This window comes from Carassius gibelio, chromosome B5 (genome assembly GCF_023724105.1).
Source record: "Carassius gibelio isolate Cgi1373 ecotype wild population from Czech Republic chromosome B5, carGib1.2-hapl.c, whole genome shotgun sequence".
NCBI lineage: Eukaryota > Metazoa > Chordata > Actinopteri > Cypriniformes > Cyprinidae > Carassius > Carassius gibelio.
In genome coordinates this window covers 16888168-16904960 of record NC_068400.1, presented here as the reverse complement: position 1 = coordinate 16904960, position 16793 = coordinate 16888168, and the positions used below count along the sequence as shown (strand labels likewise).

Sequence of the window (16793 nt, the reverse complement as noted above, 5' to 3'; positions counted from 1 at the left end):
AAAACGTAGATACTGCCAACTACCAACACATCATTACATTAAATTATTGTATTTTAAATATGGAAATATTTTAATATATACCGTTGTTGTTTGATTACATCATTTGAACCATGTTTCTAGCACATAGAATAAGGATTTCAGGATAAGTCCTTAATATTATTAATTTATTTATTTGATAAAGTAGAATCTGAACAATTAATTCTGCACTAAATGAGTAATAACCCTTGAAAATAATACTTTTGTACTACAACAACAATTATAGTACGTTGTTGAAAACCGTTATGTTTCTGAGAAAGACTAAAACATGATGAAATTATGTATTCAAACAATTACATTATATACTAAGAATATTTCCATATATAAAATAAATAAATTCAATGTGATGTTTTTTGTTGGTAGTGCATCTACTTTTGTATATAGTTTTAAATAGTTTTTGATTTTGTTTGGTCTTTACAAATGTAACCTGTCTACATTAAAGTCAGTGAACTTAAAGGGTTAGTTCACCCAAAAAGGAAAATTATGTCATTAATGACTCACCCTCATGTCGTTCCAAACCTCCGTTCATCTTCAGAAAACAGTTTAAGATATTTTAGATTTAGTCAGAGAGCTTTTCTGTTAAAAATATATGTACGGTATGCTGTCCATGTCCAGAAAGGCAATAAAAACATCTTCAAAGTAGTCCATGTGACATCAGAGGGTCTTTTAGAATATTTTGAAGCATTGAAAATACATTTTGGTCCAAAAATAGCAAAAACTATTACTTAATTCAGCATTGTCTTCTCTTCCGGGTCTGTTGTGAGTGTGTTCACTGCAGTGTAGTGATGTCCGGTTCGCAAACAAATCACTCGATGTAACTGGATCTTCTTGAACCAGTTCACCAAATCGAACTGAATCATTTAAAACGGTTCGCGTCTCCAATAAGCATTAATCCACAAATGACTTAAGCCGTTAACTTTTTTAATGTGGCTGGCACTCCCTCTGAGTTAAAACAAACCAATTGAAAATTTATTTTTGATGCTTCAAAAAATTCTAACAGACACTCTTATGTCACATGGACTACTTTGATGATGTTTTTCTTACCTTTCTGGACATGGACAGAATACCATACATATATTTTCAATGGAGGGACAGAAAGCTTTGTACTATATCTAAAATATCTTAAACTGTGTTCTGAAAATAAACGGAGGTCTTATGGGTTTGGAACCACACGAGGGTGAGTCATTAATGACATAATTGTAATTTTTGGGTGAACTAACCCTTTAATACTATCAACAGTTTCTATTATTGGTATATTTATTGATTTCGCCCACTATGGTATGCTTATTTCTTTTTTGTTATTTCTTGTAAAATATATTGGAGTTCCCCATCTTACTTCGCATCCACTTGAATTTGCCGTATCTAAGTTGCATTTTGTCTATCTCTGTTGGTTTCCTAGAGAAGTGGGATCAGTATGTGATAAATGTGCAGAAGGTCATGTCCTCCTGCAGTACGCCTCCAATTCTTCGTCCCCGCGTCCCTGCTCCCCGTCTGGCCACTGGAGCCCCAGAGAAGCAGAGGGTGAGTTTTTTTTCATAACTCCAACATCACACCACTTCTTCTAATCACACTTGTTTGCCATTGGCTAGTCTTGCACCCAGTCAATGCTTCTTTAGAGAATCGACGTATTGACTGCATCACAATCTAATACAGGTGTTGTGTCTAAGATGCAAGTGCCAAAAGTGCCTGAATATTACACATTTTTCAACTATCCCGATATAGAGAATTTGTCATAGAGGTGATTAACTCGTCTACTGTCTGCATTCCAGATTAGTGTGATTTAGACTCAAGCAAAAGCCTTGAGAAAATATTTGTGGTCTGTGCATGTCCCTGGACAGACGCTTGTGTGAAATTTCTGGTCCAGCATTCATAATATTGAACTGTCTCTGCAACCAGAATAGAAAACCTCAATGTCTCTGCGCCATTGAAACTCATTACAAATAGGTCCGTTCGTCTCAGTTGGATGCTTGCTTAGCAGAGCCATACGAGTGTGCAGGCTCCCCTGGTCAGAGGCATGCGGTTGTCAAAGTCTCTCGAGTTCCTGAAGGCAACATCCCGAAGGAAATGTTTGTTGTCCGTTGCCATGACGAATTTGCATCCCAAGAGTAAGATTCTCATTGGATATTCTCCTGGTATAGTAGGATAACCAAACCTGTAGATTTACTTCAAGTCACATTTTAAATTCTTGTGCTTTTGTACATATAAAAATGTGGAAATATTGATATTTATTTTTCAAAGCAAACATTCTATGTAAACAATTCATAAAGCCATTTTGTAAAGCAATGGTTTATACAAACAAATGACACTGAAATTTGTTGTGCTCGTGTTTCATAAATGTCATCCATTGACTTTTTTCTGACAGGTCTCTCAAACATTCTAGTCCTGCCCTAAATTTACATCACTGAGCCGCTGATTCTTTGTGAACCAAGGGAAGGGATCATTATAAGCATGTTCCCATTAGTCTTTATTGATCGATGCTCTAACCCATAGGCAATGAAAGTCTTTTCCAGCCTGGGATTTAGTTGCCAGCCACTGCCAGCATTTTTTTGCATTCATGTTTGATGATCGGTTTATTTTACATGTGCAACTGCTTACATACACAATTGTTTGTGTCTGCTTCTTTTTCACCATGTTTTGATCCAGACATTCAATAATCTTTCAGCAAATGTGCAATAGCACCTCCTACCATATAATAGTGAAAACAAGGAAAGCCAGAAAATTCCAGTCAGTGGCAGGAAAGTGTTGTCTCTTAAATGACAGAAAATTCTGTCAATAGCAGGGAAAGAGTTTAAGTATAAAGCAAACTTAATTTCTTCTTTCTCTCTCTCTCTTTCTCACTTTTTTGTTGCTATTTATGTCCCTCTTCAGGATAGAGTAACTAGTGAAAGATATGAGACTACGTGTGTTCTTGTGGCACATAGGTGACTCCAAAATGATCAGTTACATGACATTGACAGCTCAGGTGATCGGTCCCGTGGAAATATGTGGTCAAATATGTATATAGGGTTTTCTCCAGGTAAGATAGGGCTCCTTGAAACCAGTGGTGGACAGTAACGGAGTAGCTTTACTTCGTTACTGCACTTAAGTACATTTTTCAAGTATCTGAACTTTACTGGAGTAGTTTTATTTTGAGTGACTTTTACTTTTACTTCACTATATTCCAAAGCATAAAATCGTACTTTTTACTTCACTACATTTCATAAAACGTATCGTTACTCCCTATATCACGTGCTCCGACACTCAGAAGCGGTGTCTGATTCATCATGAACGAACTGAGTCTTTTCAAAATAAACTTTTAAATCGGATCGTGAATCACACCAAATGATTCGTTTAGGAATTAGAATGATCCGATTGCAGCAGCTGTTCTGGAGTTGACCACTCACTGATTCAAATGAACCGTTTAGTGCGAGTCTCCAGAAGTAAGAACCGGGAGATCTTGTGAGCGCGCGTGCGTCTGATGTTGCTAAAAGTAAGATATTAATGTCGAAATTTAGGATTAATTATTGTAACTGAAAATCATATTTAGGTCAAAATTGTCAGTTGTTTGGGAACTACATCCGTTGTAAAGAGTGATCTGTTTAAGCCCACTGAAATGCTCGAGTGCAGACGCATCAATTTTAGGTTAAAAAAAAAAAAAACTTTAAATAACACAGATTAAATACAATAACTCATGCACGTTCAAATTCCCCTCTGCCCTAATGTTAAACAGTTTTATGTCCTATGTGACGTCTGTTTTTATATTGTTTATCAACAGTAACGTTATACATATGTATATTGTTTGGATTAACTAGAAGAGTAGACAGACATAAATGTTTATTCTTAACCATACTGAAAATAAGTAAATATTGTTAGCTGATGCTAACTGTCTAGCTAAGATTTTTAATTTTTTATAATGTCCAAATATTTTTATTCAACCACATATATATATATATATATATATATATATATATATATATATATATATATATATATATATATATATATATATATATATATATATATATATATATATATATATATATATATATATATATATATATATATATTTGTAGATTACACCTGGGTAGAAAATAAAGGATGTGATGTTCAGAACATGGTAACTACAGTAATTATCAAAGTGGGAAGAGATGCACCCCGTTTGGCCAGGGGTGTTTTTAAACCACAGACAAGGTTTGAGAAAGAAAAAATCATTATGAAAATATAATTATATTTTCCTTAATGTTCTTCCTAACTTCAGGCCTTATTATCATGTCATATATAAAGTTACAGTACAGACCAAAAGTTTGGACACACCTTCTCATTCAAAGAGTTCTCTTTATTTTTATGACTATGAAAATTGTAGATTCACACTGAAGGCATCAAAACTATGAATTAACACATGTGGAATTATATACATAACAAAAAAGTGTGTAACAACTGAAAATATGTCATATTCTAGGTTCTTCAAAGTAGCCACCTTTTGCTTTGATTACTGCTTTGCACACTCTTGGCATTCTCTTGATGAGCTTCAAGAGGTAGTCACCTGAAATGGTCTTCCAACAGTCTTGAAGGAGTTCCCCGAGAGATGCTTAGCACTTGTTGGCCCTTTTGCCTTCTGTCCAGCTCCACCCCAAAACCATCTCGATTGGGTTCAGGTCCGGTGACTGTGGAGGCCAGGTCATCTGGCGCAGCACCCCATCACTCTCCTTCTTGCTCAAATAGCCCTTGATGCCTTCAGTGTGACAGTGTGAAATAAAGAACACTCTTTGAATGAGAAGGTGTGTCCAAACTTTTGGTCTGTACTGTAACTTTGATGTTCTGTAAAACAACAAACTTTAAAATACTTTGTATGGAAGTCGTGGCCTAATGGTTAGAGGGTTGGACTCCCAATCGAAGGGTTGTGGGTTCTAGTCTCGGGCCGGACGGAATTGTGGGTGGGGGGAGTGCATGTACAGTTCTCTCTCCACCTTCAATACCATGACTTAGGTGCCCTTGAGCAAGGCATCGAACCCCCAACTGCTCCCCGGGCGCCGCAGCATAAATGGCTGCCCACTGCTCCGGGTGTGTGCTCACAGTGTGTGTGTGTTCACTGCTCTGTGTGTGTGCATTTCGGATGGGTTAAATGCAGAGCACAAATTCTGAGTATGGGTCAACATACTTGGCTGAATGTCACTTCACTAGTCCATATCAACAACAAAAATATATATTGACTCCATATAGTGGTTATTTTGGGAAAAAACCCCGGGTATTTTGAGCAGTAGGATTATAAAAAGAATATGTGCTAATATAAAATTAAATTAAGTAGCCTATATAAAATTGCAAACATCTATCTTTCAGTACTTTTTTACTTAAGTACATAAAAAATCGAGTACTTTTGTACTTTCACTTGAGTAAGATTGAAAAAGGAGTACTTTTACTCTTACTGGAGTAATATTTTATTATATGTATCTGTACTTTTACTCAAGTACTTTACTTGTGTACTTCGTCCACCACTGCTTGAAACAAACAGAGCAATGTTCTGAGTGTTTCACTTTTTGGTGAAATCAACCTACAGTTTATAGTTGACTTGTAATCTACAGTGCCCTTGTCAACAGTAGTAAAGAATGATTTTATGTATGTATATTTTAAATGAATACTCAACTTGTCAGGGCATTGTGACCCTGGCTCCTCACATTGATCTTGTCAAAGCATCCAGTCTCTCTTGCAACTTTATTTTTTGATGAATTAATGCATACTATATATGTTCTCAGAGTAACTGTGAAAAGGAAAGTGAACAGTTAGCTGGCAGTGGGATTTTTTCCCCTTTATAAATAGTCTACACAGCTGTGCTGCTCCAGAATTTGCAGACAGCTGCTTTATTAATTATTGTTTGTGAGTGTGGCTGGCATAAAATAGCATTGTGTCAGAATGCTCTTATTCTGCAAATCAAAGCTTTTGGGGTTCTTGTGGAATTTTTGGCCCATGTGACTTACGGCGTATATGTTTTTGTGGTCAAGACTGTTTCAGAAGCAGTATACTCATTGGTGCCATTCGGGAAATGTTGCATTTCCTCGCTATTAAAAGGCTTCCCACGGTCAGGACGCAGGTCTGTTCATGCATTTTGGTGAGATGGTGTCTTGCAGTTTTAATTTATATGTCTAGCAGACTCATTATCAACTGGAGCTGTGTTTCCTCTTCAAAGACCTGCTTTGATGATAATGAACTCACACAGACGGTGATGGATATGGGTCAGAGATGGCTGTTAACCTTATTATCAGAGAGCACTTCACTTCAGAACCCATCATTTTCACTAAATGTTCTACGGTTGGAGACAGGCCATTCATAATCTCCTTGATATGGAATTCTCTGTCCAGGCAGCACACACACACATACACACTCTTAAAAATAAACATACGTGCTCTCTCAAATAAACATTAATAAATTCCGCACTCTGCACTTGTTGCAGTGTCACGGTGACATGCCTGGGCTTGCCGATGTTCCAGCGTGTAAACGGCTCTCTGTTTTCCATCTTGGAATGATGCCCTGTTAATCAGTTAGTCCCCTCAATGCGCCCCTCTTACGCTAGTATTCATCCTGCGTGACGTGCACCGAAGACCCCAGCACAGCTGCTTGGCGATCTGTTTGTTTGTGCTTCTCAGGCAGGGATGGCGTTTCAGCGTCCACCCTTTTCTGCTGTGTCTTCCCGATGGCATTGCCACTCCACCTGCCGGCCGTGGAGTTCACAGGGTTTGTGGCTCATGTCCTCAAGACACTCCTTCTGTTCGTATTCTCAGCCTACATGAGTCGGAGTACCTCTCTCGTAAATCTTTACTACCAGGAGAATTATAGCAGAAGGAGGAAAAAAAACACAAGGGAAAGTTAGATGGGGGAAAACAACTGCAGATTGGGGAAGCCATACAACCCACTCTTGGCACTTGAGGCCACAGAAAATCACACGTGGTCTGCAGGCAAAGAATGCAAACCAGCAGACTAAAGGGTTGGCAGGGATAATTAGAGATTGAATCGTGAAAGAACCAACTCAAAAGCTTCATCTTTCAGTAAATACCTCTCTGCGTCTGGTAAATCTGCATTATGGTGTAGTTTGTCCAGATGTTAAGGCATATTTTAATCATGGCCCAGAGTACAGAGAGTTTGTGCTTCTTCTTTATGCTCGTGCTCCAATTTGTACCCAGTATATACTTCGATTAACTTCATCTCCATTTCGTCGAAATGGCACATGATATTGTCTGCTCACACTATCCATGTGTATCCTGATTTTTGTAGGTGCGTGGACTTGCATGTGCATTTGCAGCTTATTGAACACTCAAATATGAGGGTTTGCTTTGCATTGTGCATGCTTCAAACTTGTTCAGCCATGTTTACGGTCAATGCTTGTGGTCAGGCTTACGTACTCAAATTTGCGGGAGTAGTAGTATTTCGCCCAACAGTTAAATTACTGTAAACCTAATAGTTTACCCATTGATGGGAGTAACTGGTTACATGTTATCTGGATTGTGTAGTCAGTTTCCAAAGATATGTAATTGTACACAATTTCAAGTTATTTCTTATTTACATGTGATACAGGTATTCACAAACTTTTTTCTGAACCCCTTTCACTTAATATTTTTATTTTAAGGTAATAAGTTGGCATGTTCCCATTCACAGTTCTCTTGCTTTGGTTAATGGTCAAAAGACATACAATAAACAAACAAACCAAAAATGTCGTAGTGTTTTATTTTGATTGTTGTTATTTTATTGTTGTTATATATATATGTATGTATATATATCTTTGTATTTTTATATCCATAAAGTAAATTAAATAAATGTATTAAATAAATGTAAATCTGAAAGTATTATTTATGGTTGCATTTTTCATTTTTCGATCACTCGCACAATACATGAAAATAAATGGTGTTTGTTATTAACTCAGGCGGACTACAACCAAATTTTCAGTGTCTTGACAATACCTCAAATCTCTTAAATTCAATAAACTAAACTAAAACTTTGTTTGAATTTTTGGATAATGACAACAGAGCAGAAAAAATAAGTCAGATTTTTTTTTTTTTTGTATTTAGTAAACAAGTGTATCAGCATGCTGCAAACAACACCAAGGTTCAGTTCCCATGGATTGCATGAAATGTATACAGTGCAAGTTGATTTGTGTAAGACTATCTGCCAAATGTTTGCTGATAATCTTTTTGGCGCTCGACAGTATAAATCCTCACTGCATGAAAAAGGCCTTATTCACTAATTATTTTGGACAACATGCATATTTATCATGCTATATATATATATATATATATATATATATATATATATATAAAACAAAACAGTAAGTAACAAATAATATTTTTATAGTTTTAGTTTAATAACCCTGTTCACAGGAGCTCTGGGAAAGATGAAGGTCACTTCAATCTGAATCTATTTTATTGTTTATTATTATCATTTACTGATAAACTTTCCTACAACATCCACAGAAGCTTGCTGAAGCGGACCTGCACTCACACTTCAGTGTACCACAATTACCTAAAGCGGGACGTTTTCAGCTATACATACCCCCCCCCCCCCCCCCACTTCCCTTTTTCCATGAATGAGCACTTTCCTAGACAAGGTAATACCCCGATGGGATTAGCTAATCAAGTGAAAATGCAAGGCACTAATTCATGGCCGAATTGTTAGGTCACCTTGAAAACTAGCCCACCGCTGCTGTAGCGGCTGAACCCTGACTCCAGTACCTCTGCTACAGGGTAATTAGTCCACCAGGGAGTCATTTAGATAAAAGATGACAGTTATTCATCTTGTGAAATGACTACCTGATGAATACATTCATTACGCCGCCCCCCCCCCCCCCCTTTCTTTTTTTACATGTGTTAGTTTGCAAGAAGATGCGCTCCCATCTTAAAAACAGTTCTGTGGCTGGTCAAATGCAGCGTAAGCGAGGTGCGAACGTAAACCTGCGGTATCGAAGACATTTTTATTGTATGTTTACTTCTATTCTGGCCACACACATACTCACAATAATAAATGTGTTGAGATGATGTGGCCTGGAAAGCGAAAAACTCAGTGCTCAGTTGATTAAACACTGGAATTTTGTGCACTGCCCAGAAATGAGGTTAGCAAATGGCTTTTGCTGTTGCCAGTTTGGAATTGTACAAAGGAAAAGCAGGAGAACACACTGTCTGCAGTGCCCTGGCTTCTCCCCACATTTGATGAATGTTGGGGTACGTCACTCCCCATCAAATGGGCTGCTGTTGACTCCAAATATGGATGGACTGCAGCATATGAGAGGTAATTGCCAGGCTGAAACTGAAAGCCTTGTGCGGGCCTCATCCTCGGGTCACTCGGATTTCTGATTTTTGCCACAGAAATGAGAGAGAATGTGAAGGAGAAATAGATGGACAAGAAGGAGTTTAACAACACGCATGCATCAAGAGCATGGCTGCATTTCTCATTATGCACACCTCCTTTTTCTGCTGTACCTTACGATTTATTGTTCCTGCTTCAGTTCAGATACTGCACCGAACTGGGTTGCTGGTTTAATTTTAGTGGTATTATGATGGAATGCTCCCTGAAGTCTGCACTGAAGTCAGTTTGCAACTTGCATAAATATTTTTAGGATTTTTGTTTCAGCATGGAATGTGTTCATTGTTCTTGGTTTTCTGTTACTAAGATCAGACAGAGACAACAGCAACATCTTAAAACTGTGACAATATAAACATGCAATACAGATAATAAAAATGTAATATCTCTTTATATCAAAATGTCTTCAATAACAAATAATTAAACAAACAAACAAATATATAAATAAATAGATCAAATTTAAGGCATGTACTGTTTGCAAAAGCTTGACTTGGGAGCTATAGAGAGAATCTGGTTTATATCCTTTGCTTTACAAGAGAAAATTTTGAGAAACGTATTGTAGTCCCCCTTCTACTAGATCGCAAGAATAGTTTAATGAATTAATTAATTTTTTAAATCTATAAACAGCTGCCTTTACAATTGTCCTGCCATTTACTTGTATAGCAATATTGTAAAAAAAGTCTGCATGCCACAAATTAAACTCTTGAAGAAGATATAGCTTTGAAATACTGTATTAGACTTTAATGCATTTTGCTGCATCTCTTAGGACCACCAGATGTGGAGCAGGCATGCGAGCCCAGCGTCCGCACATGGAGTCCAAATAATGGCATGGATCTGGGAATGGTGCCTCCCCCCTGCCCTCTGCAAGGCTGCATGTTACAGCTGGAGTTTGCATATCCAGTGGTCCCTGACTCCCTCACAGTGTGGGTGACCTTCTCCTCCCAGGAGGAAACAGTCTTGCCTGCCATCCACAATATCATCCTATTGACTGTCAGTGGCAACAACCTGTCTCTGGGTCCCAGTAATTTGTTCTGCGACACACCGCTGACCATCAAGCTGGATGTGCATGAGAAGGTGTATGGCGTGCAGTTTTTCACCATGGAGCAACATTTGGAAATTGATGCTACTCTGCTCACATCTAAACCCAACTGTCCACTCTGTCAAGAATGTGAGCCACTGCACTACCGGCTTCTGCGGCAGCCGCCGTTTGTTCACTCGCCCCAGGGTGTCATGCTAAGAGACTCGACGCGAAGATACATGGACAGGTGAGTCTTTTGGATTACCAATTCATTTGCTGTTCAATTTGCTCATTCACATGGTAATTAATGCAATGAATAAACTGAACCTTATAAATTATAAAACAAAGTATATATATCATTATATTATTTATATATTTCTTTTTTTCTGGTAAATTATTAACCGTAATTATATGTTTTTAGGTTCTGGCTAATGTTTAGATATTTTCGCTACCTCTTCCAGAATAAGTTGTATTGACTTTGGAACTTATCTTCGATTTGGAACTGTTTTACCACAAAACAAAACTAACGTAATTGAAAGTTGGAGTGCGAAATGTGCCTGGTCAGCATTAGGCACAGCAAATCCCTGCTCAAATCTTGTGGTGTCTCTCTGTTCTTTTTCAATTCTCGAGCAAAGCCAAAAGAAACAAAGAGAAGGATGCAGCTGCTGGTTGATTTCAGTCCAGCTCCTGGCATCAGGAAGCCTGTTAACATGCTCTGCCATCTTGAGGTTGCTCTGGCCTCGGCTGGGCACCTCTGGTTTAGGCAGTAACATACTAATGCTTTCCCACTTAAGGCCAGATACTGGGTCTCTGGTCAGTGTTTCTGTATAGGCCACTTCGGGATGCATGCAAAATTGAAAGTTTAACTTGCTACCCACTGATATAGTAGTTCAACACTGCAGAGTGTTTCCAAAAGTTTTGAGAAATGTGCAGATCACAGATTTATCTACCACCAGCACAGATTAGCTTTGCACAGGCAATTATCACAGTAGAGGGGATCAGGGATGGGTGTAAAATGGGGCCATTTGTAATGCTGCTTTTTGAGCATATATTGGATAAATTACTTACAGAGCTGAAAGGTTTTAAATGTTTAATATGATTTCAATATCCAGTATATTCGTATTTAACCAATTATTTAAGACTGACACCAACCATTTCAGCTGTTTTGACTTATGTGTTTACATGAAGGAGTCTTTTCTAATGGAGCTATCAATTATTAGCAGGTTATTAACATCATTACATCATAACATTTATCAAAAGGTTGAAATGCGCATGCTTTAGGAAATATGTACATTTAGGGACAGATATCTACCTTTAAGATACTAAAATGCATCATTTTGGATTAAATAAGGTTTACTTTTTAAGTTCAAAGGTACAAAAGTGTACCATTCCAGTGACAGCTTTTGTACCTTTTTATCCTGATAGCATAGATTGTTCGTAAACATTGCCACTGAAGCAGTGTTGCGGTTAATTAAATAACGTTATACTGTAAGTGATAATTGACCGTTAGTGATGACACCTGCTGCTTGCAAGTAGAGTCACTGAAGAGACAACAATATATTGTTTATGGTAATAGAGTGCATTACTTTACTGATGCAGGTGTGTAGATGCATCACACTGGCACAGATTGATGCTATTTTCTTAATTTTATATGACTTTTTCCTCCCCGTATTGTGCAAGCTTTTTCTCCACTGTACTGTAGCTGAATAAAGCAGACATGGTTTTGATCTAATCTGAGGTAGGTAAGGTTTTGGCTAAAGTAAACTGTGGTCAACTCACAGCTGCGTTTGAGAGTCTGTTTTCTGAATGACGTTGATTCTGAGATCTGAATCGATTACAATCACATAATCTGAGGTCCCCTGCTGAATGCATTCATTACCTCAGCTCTGATTCAAGACAGATATTCATCTTTGGTAAATATGTCCTGACACCTCTGTCTAATTTGGGTCACCTGTGTCTCTCTCACTCAGTACTCGCTTGTTAATTTCAATGGGGAGCCTTGGGTTTTGGATTCATACAGTATGGGACCTTAAAGTCTGTTCAGAAATATGAGAGTAGGGATGCAGCTCTGGAACATAGGAATAAATCTTGGAGGGGGGTTGAACCTGCATGCATGTGACTCTGGCCTTCAGAAAACCCCCAGCCATCTGCTATTCCTCTCCCTGACCTGGCCCTCTTTGCTGTCATGGCTTCAAAGGGAACCCCTGCTTTGAGCTGACAGGACCCCCCTGCCAATGAGAGAGAGGCCAAGACAACTGGCCAACTCATCCAATTTAGGGGCCCCAGCTTCATGGAACCTGGTTCCCCTTGGTCTAAGACTCTCACCTCTGTTATGTCAAGTCCACTGGTTATGGCATTCCAGAAGCTCCACCCTCCTATCAGCTCCACTGCTAATGATGGAACGATTAGATTACAGAGGTTTGATCTGGTGTCCCATAGTCCTTAATCCCAATGGAAAATCGCTTTATCAAGTTTACAGGATAAGTATTTGAAACGAAATCGCATCAAAACCACTGTACAGTTCTAGATGCATAGTTTGGTTCTGCTTATCAAAAAAGTGTCCCTTGACCACTTTTGAAAATTGTCAAGGGATTTGGTTAAGAGTAGAGCTAGGTGTTTTGGAACATGGTGACATTTCACGTTTACTTAAAGATCCTCCTAATTCCTTGTGGATTTGAACCAAAATGTTACAAAAAGAACAATAATTTGGCCTAGCTTATATGTAAAATTGCATAGGGATCTGCATGTGTTATACACAGCTGTAGAGCTTTTGACGTCATAGCTGACCGCAGTAATCCCTGTTTACCAGAGGGAAGATTTGCACTGTGGAAATGTTGGAGTTTCTTTCTAAAGTCACCGCTATGAGTTGATCTCCTTTATATATGATTGACATAACTTCTCAACCAGAACAACTGGGGATGACTCAACTAATGATTTATCGACGTTGGTGTGTTTGGTGTATTACTGCTGTTCCATCATCCTGACTGAATCCCTAGAAATACAAGGAAAAGCTAATCTGCTGTGGTTTTAGAAATATGACTACGTGCGGGCACTGGTGAAATCTGAATTCTTTAAAAGGTAGATTGTTTAGTGAGAACTACTGGCAGCTTTCCGAAATGTTGGCATCTCATTTGAAAACCATCCGTTGCCATTTACCCAGAAAACAACAAAACCTTCTCTATTCTTCTCTCGTGCTGTTGTTGCTTGCGTATGGTGTTTCTCTGGAGGAGGTCACTTGAATCGCTACTTTCTCTTGTCTTCAAGCACTTCATAAGTCCTGATATGTATCTGTGGTCAGTCTTCCCACAAGTTTTAAGTTTATTTTTTTTATCAAGAATTCCAGAAAGTGGACATTGAGTGAGGTGAAAGTGGACAGAAAGTGAGGTGATCAAAAAACATTTTTTTTAAAAAACTTTCTCGGGTTATAACTTCAACACAAGATCTATAAGTTAATTACTGAGAATCAGAGGTGCAAACAGATGGTAGCTTCACACGCTGAACTCTTCCCGTGTTTAACCGATAAGCTGCAAGTGCAATTCTGTTGACATGTGAACTTATTCATAAAGTGTCATCAACATATATTTACACCATAAGCTTATTGGTAGGCCTGTTGCTCTCTCAAGAGTGGCTGGCTCACATCATGGTTTGACATATCTTCAGCTGCACCGGTTCAGTACAGTTGAGAATTGAATTTGAATTTGAATTTATTTTTATTTGATCAGGGACAATGCACAGAAAAAACATTAGTCTAAAAAAGAAAAGATGTCATGTGCCAGGTTATAGCAAAAAATGCTAATTTCCACCCGCAGTCCCTGGACAGGTAGATGTTATAGGCCCTACGTACAAAAGTTCATAAAACATATACAGAACAATACATAAAATCATTACTTTACTCATATCATAAAAATACACTCCACTTCAGGAATCTATCACTCACTCACTCACTCACTCACTCACTCACTCAGAATTTACATCGTTCATATCACAGTCAATTCAGTGCGTACAGGTTTGCTTTAATAATAACCACTGTTTGGACAGGCGTGTAAATATACTATACTTTGTGCATGAGATAATTTCATTTGGAAGAATATTCCAAAGGTTCGCTGCTTTATAAAAGAATGATTGTTGACCATATGTGGTTCTACGTTTTGGAACACTGCACTCTCCTCTGACTGTCGACCGTGTGGCTCTAGAAATTCTCTCCGAATTTAATGTGACAAATTTTCTCAAGGGCGGAGCAGCGATGTTGTGGATAATTTTAAATAAAGCAGAAATTTGATTATATTTAATGAGGTTTTCAAAACTCAAAATGTTATATTTACTTTGTACTTTACAGTGATGGTACTGGCGTACCATACAATCAGACATGTGCGTTAATAAGACACAGATGAAGTTGTGTTAAAGAGTGGATGCTGAGCAGAGGATGGTGGCATGCTGATTTCTTCAGCACCTCAGCACATGTGTGAGGAAGAATGTCTGGAGGCTGATGTCTTTTCATGCAATAGGAAGTGGAACTGGTTCTCCATAGAGATAGACATAAGAACTCAGAAGTGATGACAATGATCAATCATGCAATGATCTGAACAATTCTCACTGAAAACTAAAAACAGCTATACTCAAATCAATTTTCAAATTCATCTGACATCATTTTACATCAACACTGGGTGTGTTTTTCCTTGGCTTAGGAAGTAGAAGCTCTGCACTGATATCATATTGTTCATTGAGTGATGCAACACATACTATAGCCTTCAGATACAGTAGTTTGCCACAGCCTTAGCACAATTCCACTCTTCAGCACGATAGTATCTATGAAAACTCCAACATAACATGAACTTTTCCAAATATCCAACATAAGGGTGACCATATTTTAGTTTTAAAAAAAGATGACAGTGGTGGCACAATAGCTGTGGGTAAGGAGATGGTTTGGTTTGGGATGTAACTCCAAATATCATTTCAAAACCAAAAATTCATACTTTACAGTCACCTTTACACAGATTGATCATAAACATATCTAAAAGGCTTCTTAGTGGCCATCATTCACAAAATCTCCCACAGTTTGGTCATGGTTAGAACGTAGAATGTTTCAATTCAAGCATTTCAGTCAAATTTAATTTATGCAAGCTATAACCCACAGGAGAAAATCAACCCTCCACAACAGTTTAAAATCTGTTAGAAAAAAAAAAAGAGGCATATTTGGCAATCCTGTATCCAAAGCGATTTAAATACTCCACATATTGATAATGGCTCCCTGATAAGCATAAATTATATTAAATATTAGAATATTTGCGGGAGAGGCCAGTGATGGTCAGAAATTCAGCGGGAGCAGGATTAAGAAAACTGTCTTGTGCAGGGCTTTAATGTGAATGGTGACCGTAGAAAGCAAAAGTCAAATCCTGATTATTTCGAGCGAATTAGAAATTAAGGGTGCATTTAGGCAACTTTTTTAGGTCCAAAAAGAGGACATGTCCAGGGAAAGAGGACATAATGGTCACCCTATCATACAGCAATTGCTGCAGCACGCTATCAGAGTTCCTCTGAAACCCTCCACCTCCCTCAGCTCTGCTTGTCTAGATATGCTTGAGGATTTATGTCTGACTATTCATGCAGCAGCAACATAACTTACATGCTCTCAGCAGTGTGTCTGCATACCTATTGGTAATTGCAAGCCCCCATACTTGCTCTGCAACACCATGTGTAACAGATCTAGTCAGCCAAGACCAAATACATTAACATTGTCATATCCATTAATATGCTGAAACTATCCCAAGAGTTTTCAATATTGAAGTAAAAAAAATAAATAAATAAATACTATACCTCTATTTATATTTCCAGCCATTAGGTCAATACTGAATGTATACTAAATAACGTATTTATTGTTTTTATTATTATTATTATTATTATTATTATTGTTGTTTTTTTGCCGTTCACATGTGTGATAATGCCCAGTGTATGTTGGACTCCATAAATGAGCAATTTAGCAAACAATAGCCGGGTTTCCATCTAAAATTGTGAATTTAACGTATGCGCTAAATTTTCACACAAAACATTTGCGAACATGCACCATTTCCATCCAGCAAGTCAAAGAGAAAAAAATAATCACATCCTGATAACTGACACTATACATCACTGAGAAAGGTAGGAGAAGCTACTGAAAATAATAATTTTCCTATATAATAAATTACTTGCACCTTAGAATGAGCAGATGAAACACTATGAATGCGGTCATTGCTTTCGGAGGTAGATGCTGCTGTAAGGAACGCAGTCATTTAACAGTTCTGAGAGGCAATAATACAGAAATAGTGATGACAGACTTTGCTCGGGCATTTCCAAATGACCATATACAAACATTTCAGACTGTGGAACAAAATCGGTCCACTGGTTAGTCAGGATTTGCCGTCCCGTAGCGCAAAGTCATGGCTTT

At 37.9% G+C, this 16793-nt stretch overlaps 1 protein-coding gene across 1 annotated transcript in view; it reads left to right on the top strand.

Moving 5' to 3' along the window:
- pappaa (pregnancy-associated plasma protein A, pappalysin 1a) overlaps positions 1-16793 on the top strand; it is a 101837-nt gene that overhangs the window by 16807 nt on the left and 68237 nt on the right. Inside the window, exons 7-8 of the mRNA XM_052556603.1 lie at positions 1436-1557; positions 10121-10619. Coding sequence (XP_052412563.1) covers positions 1436-1557; positions 10121-10619 — 621 coding nt within the window. The remainder of the gene's footprint in view (positions 1-1435; positions 1558-10120; positions 10620-16793) is intronic.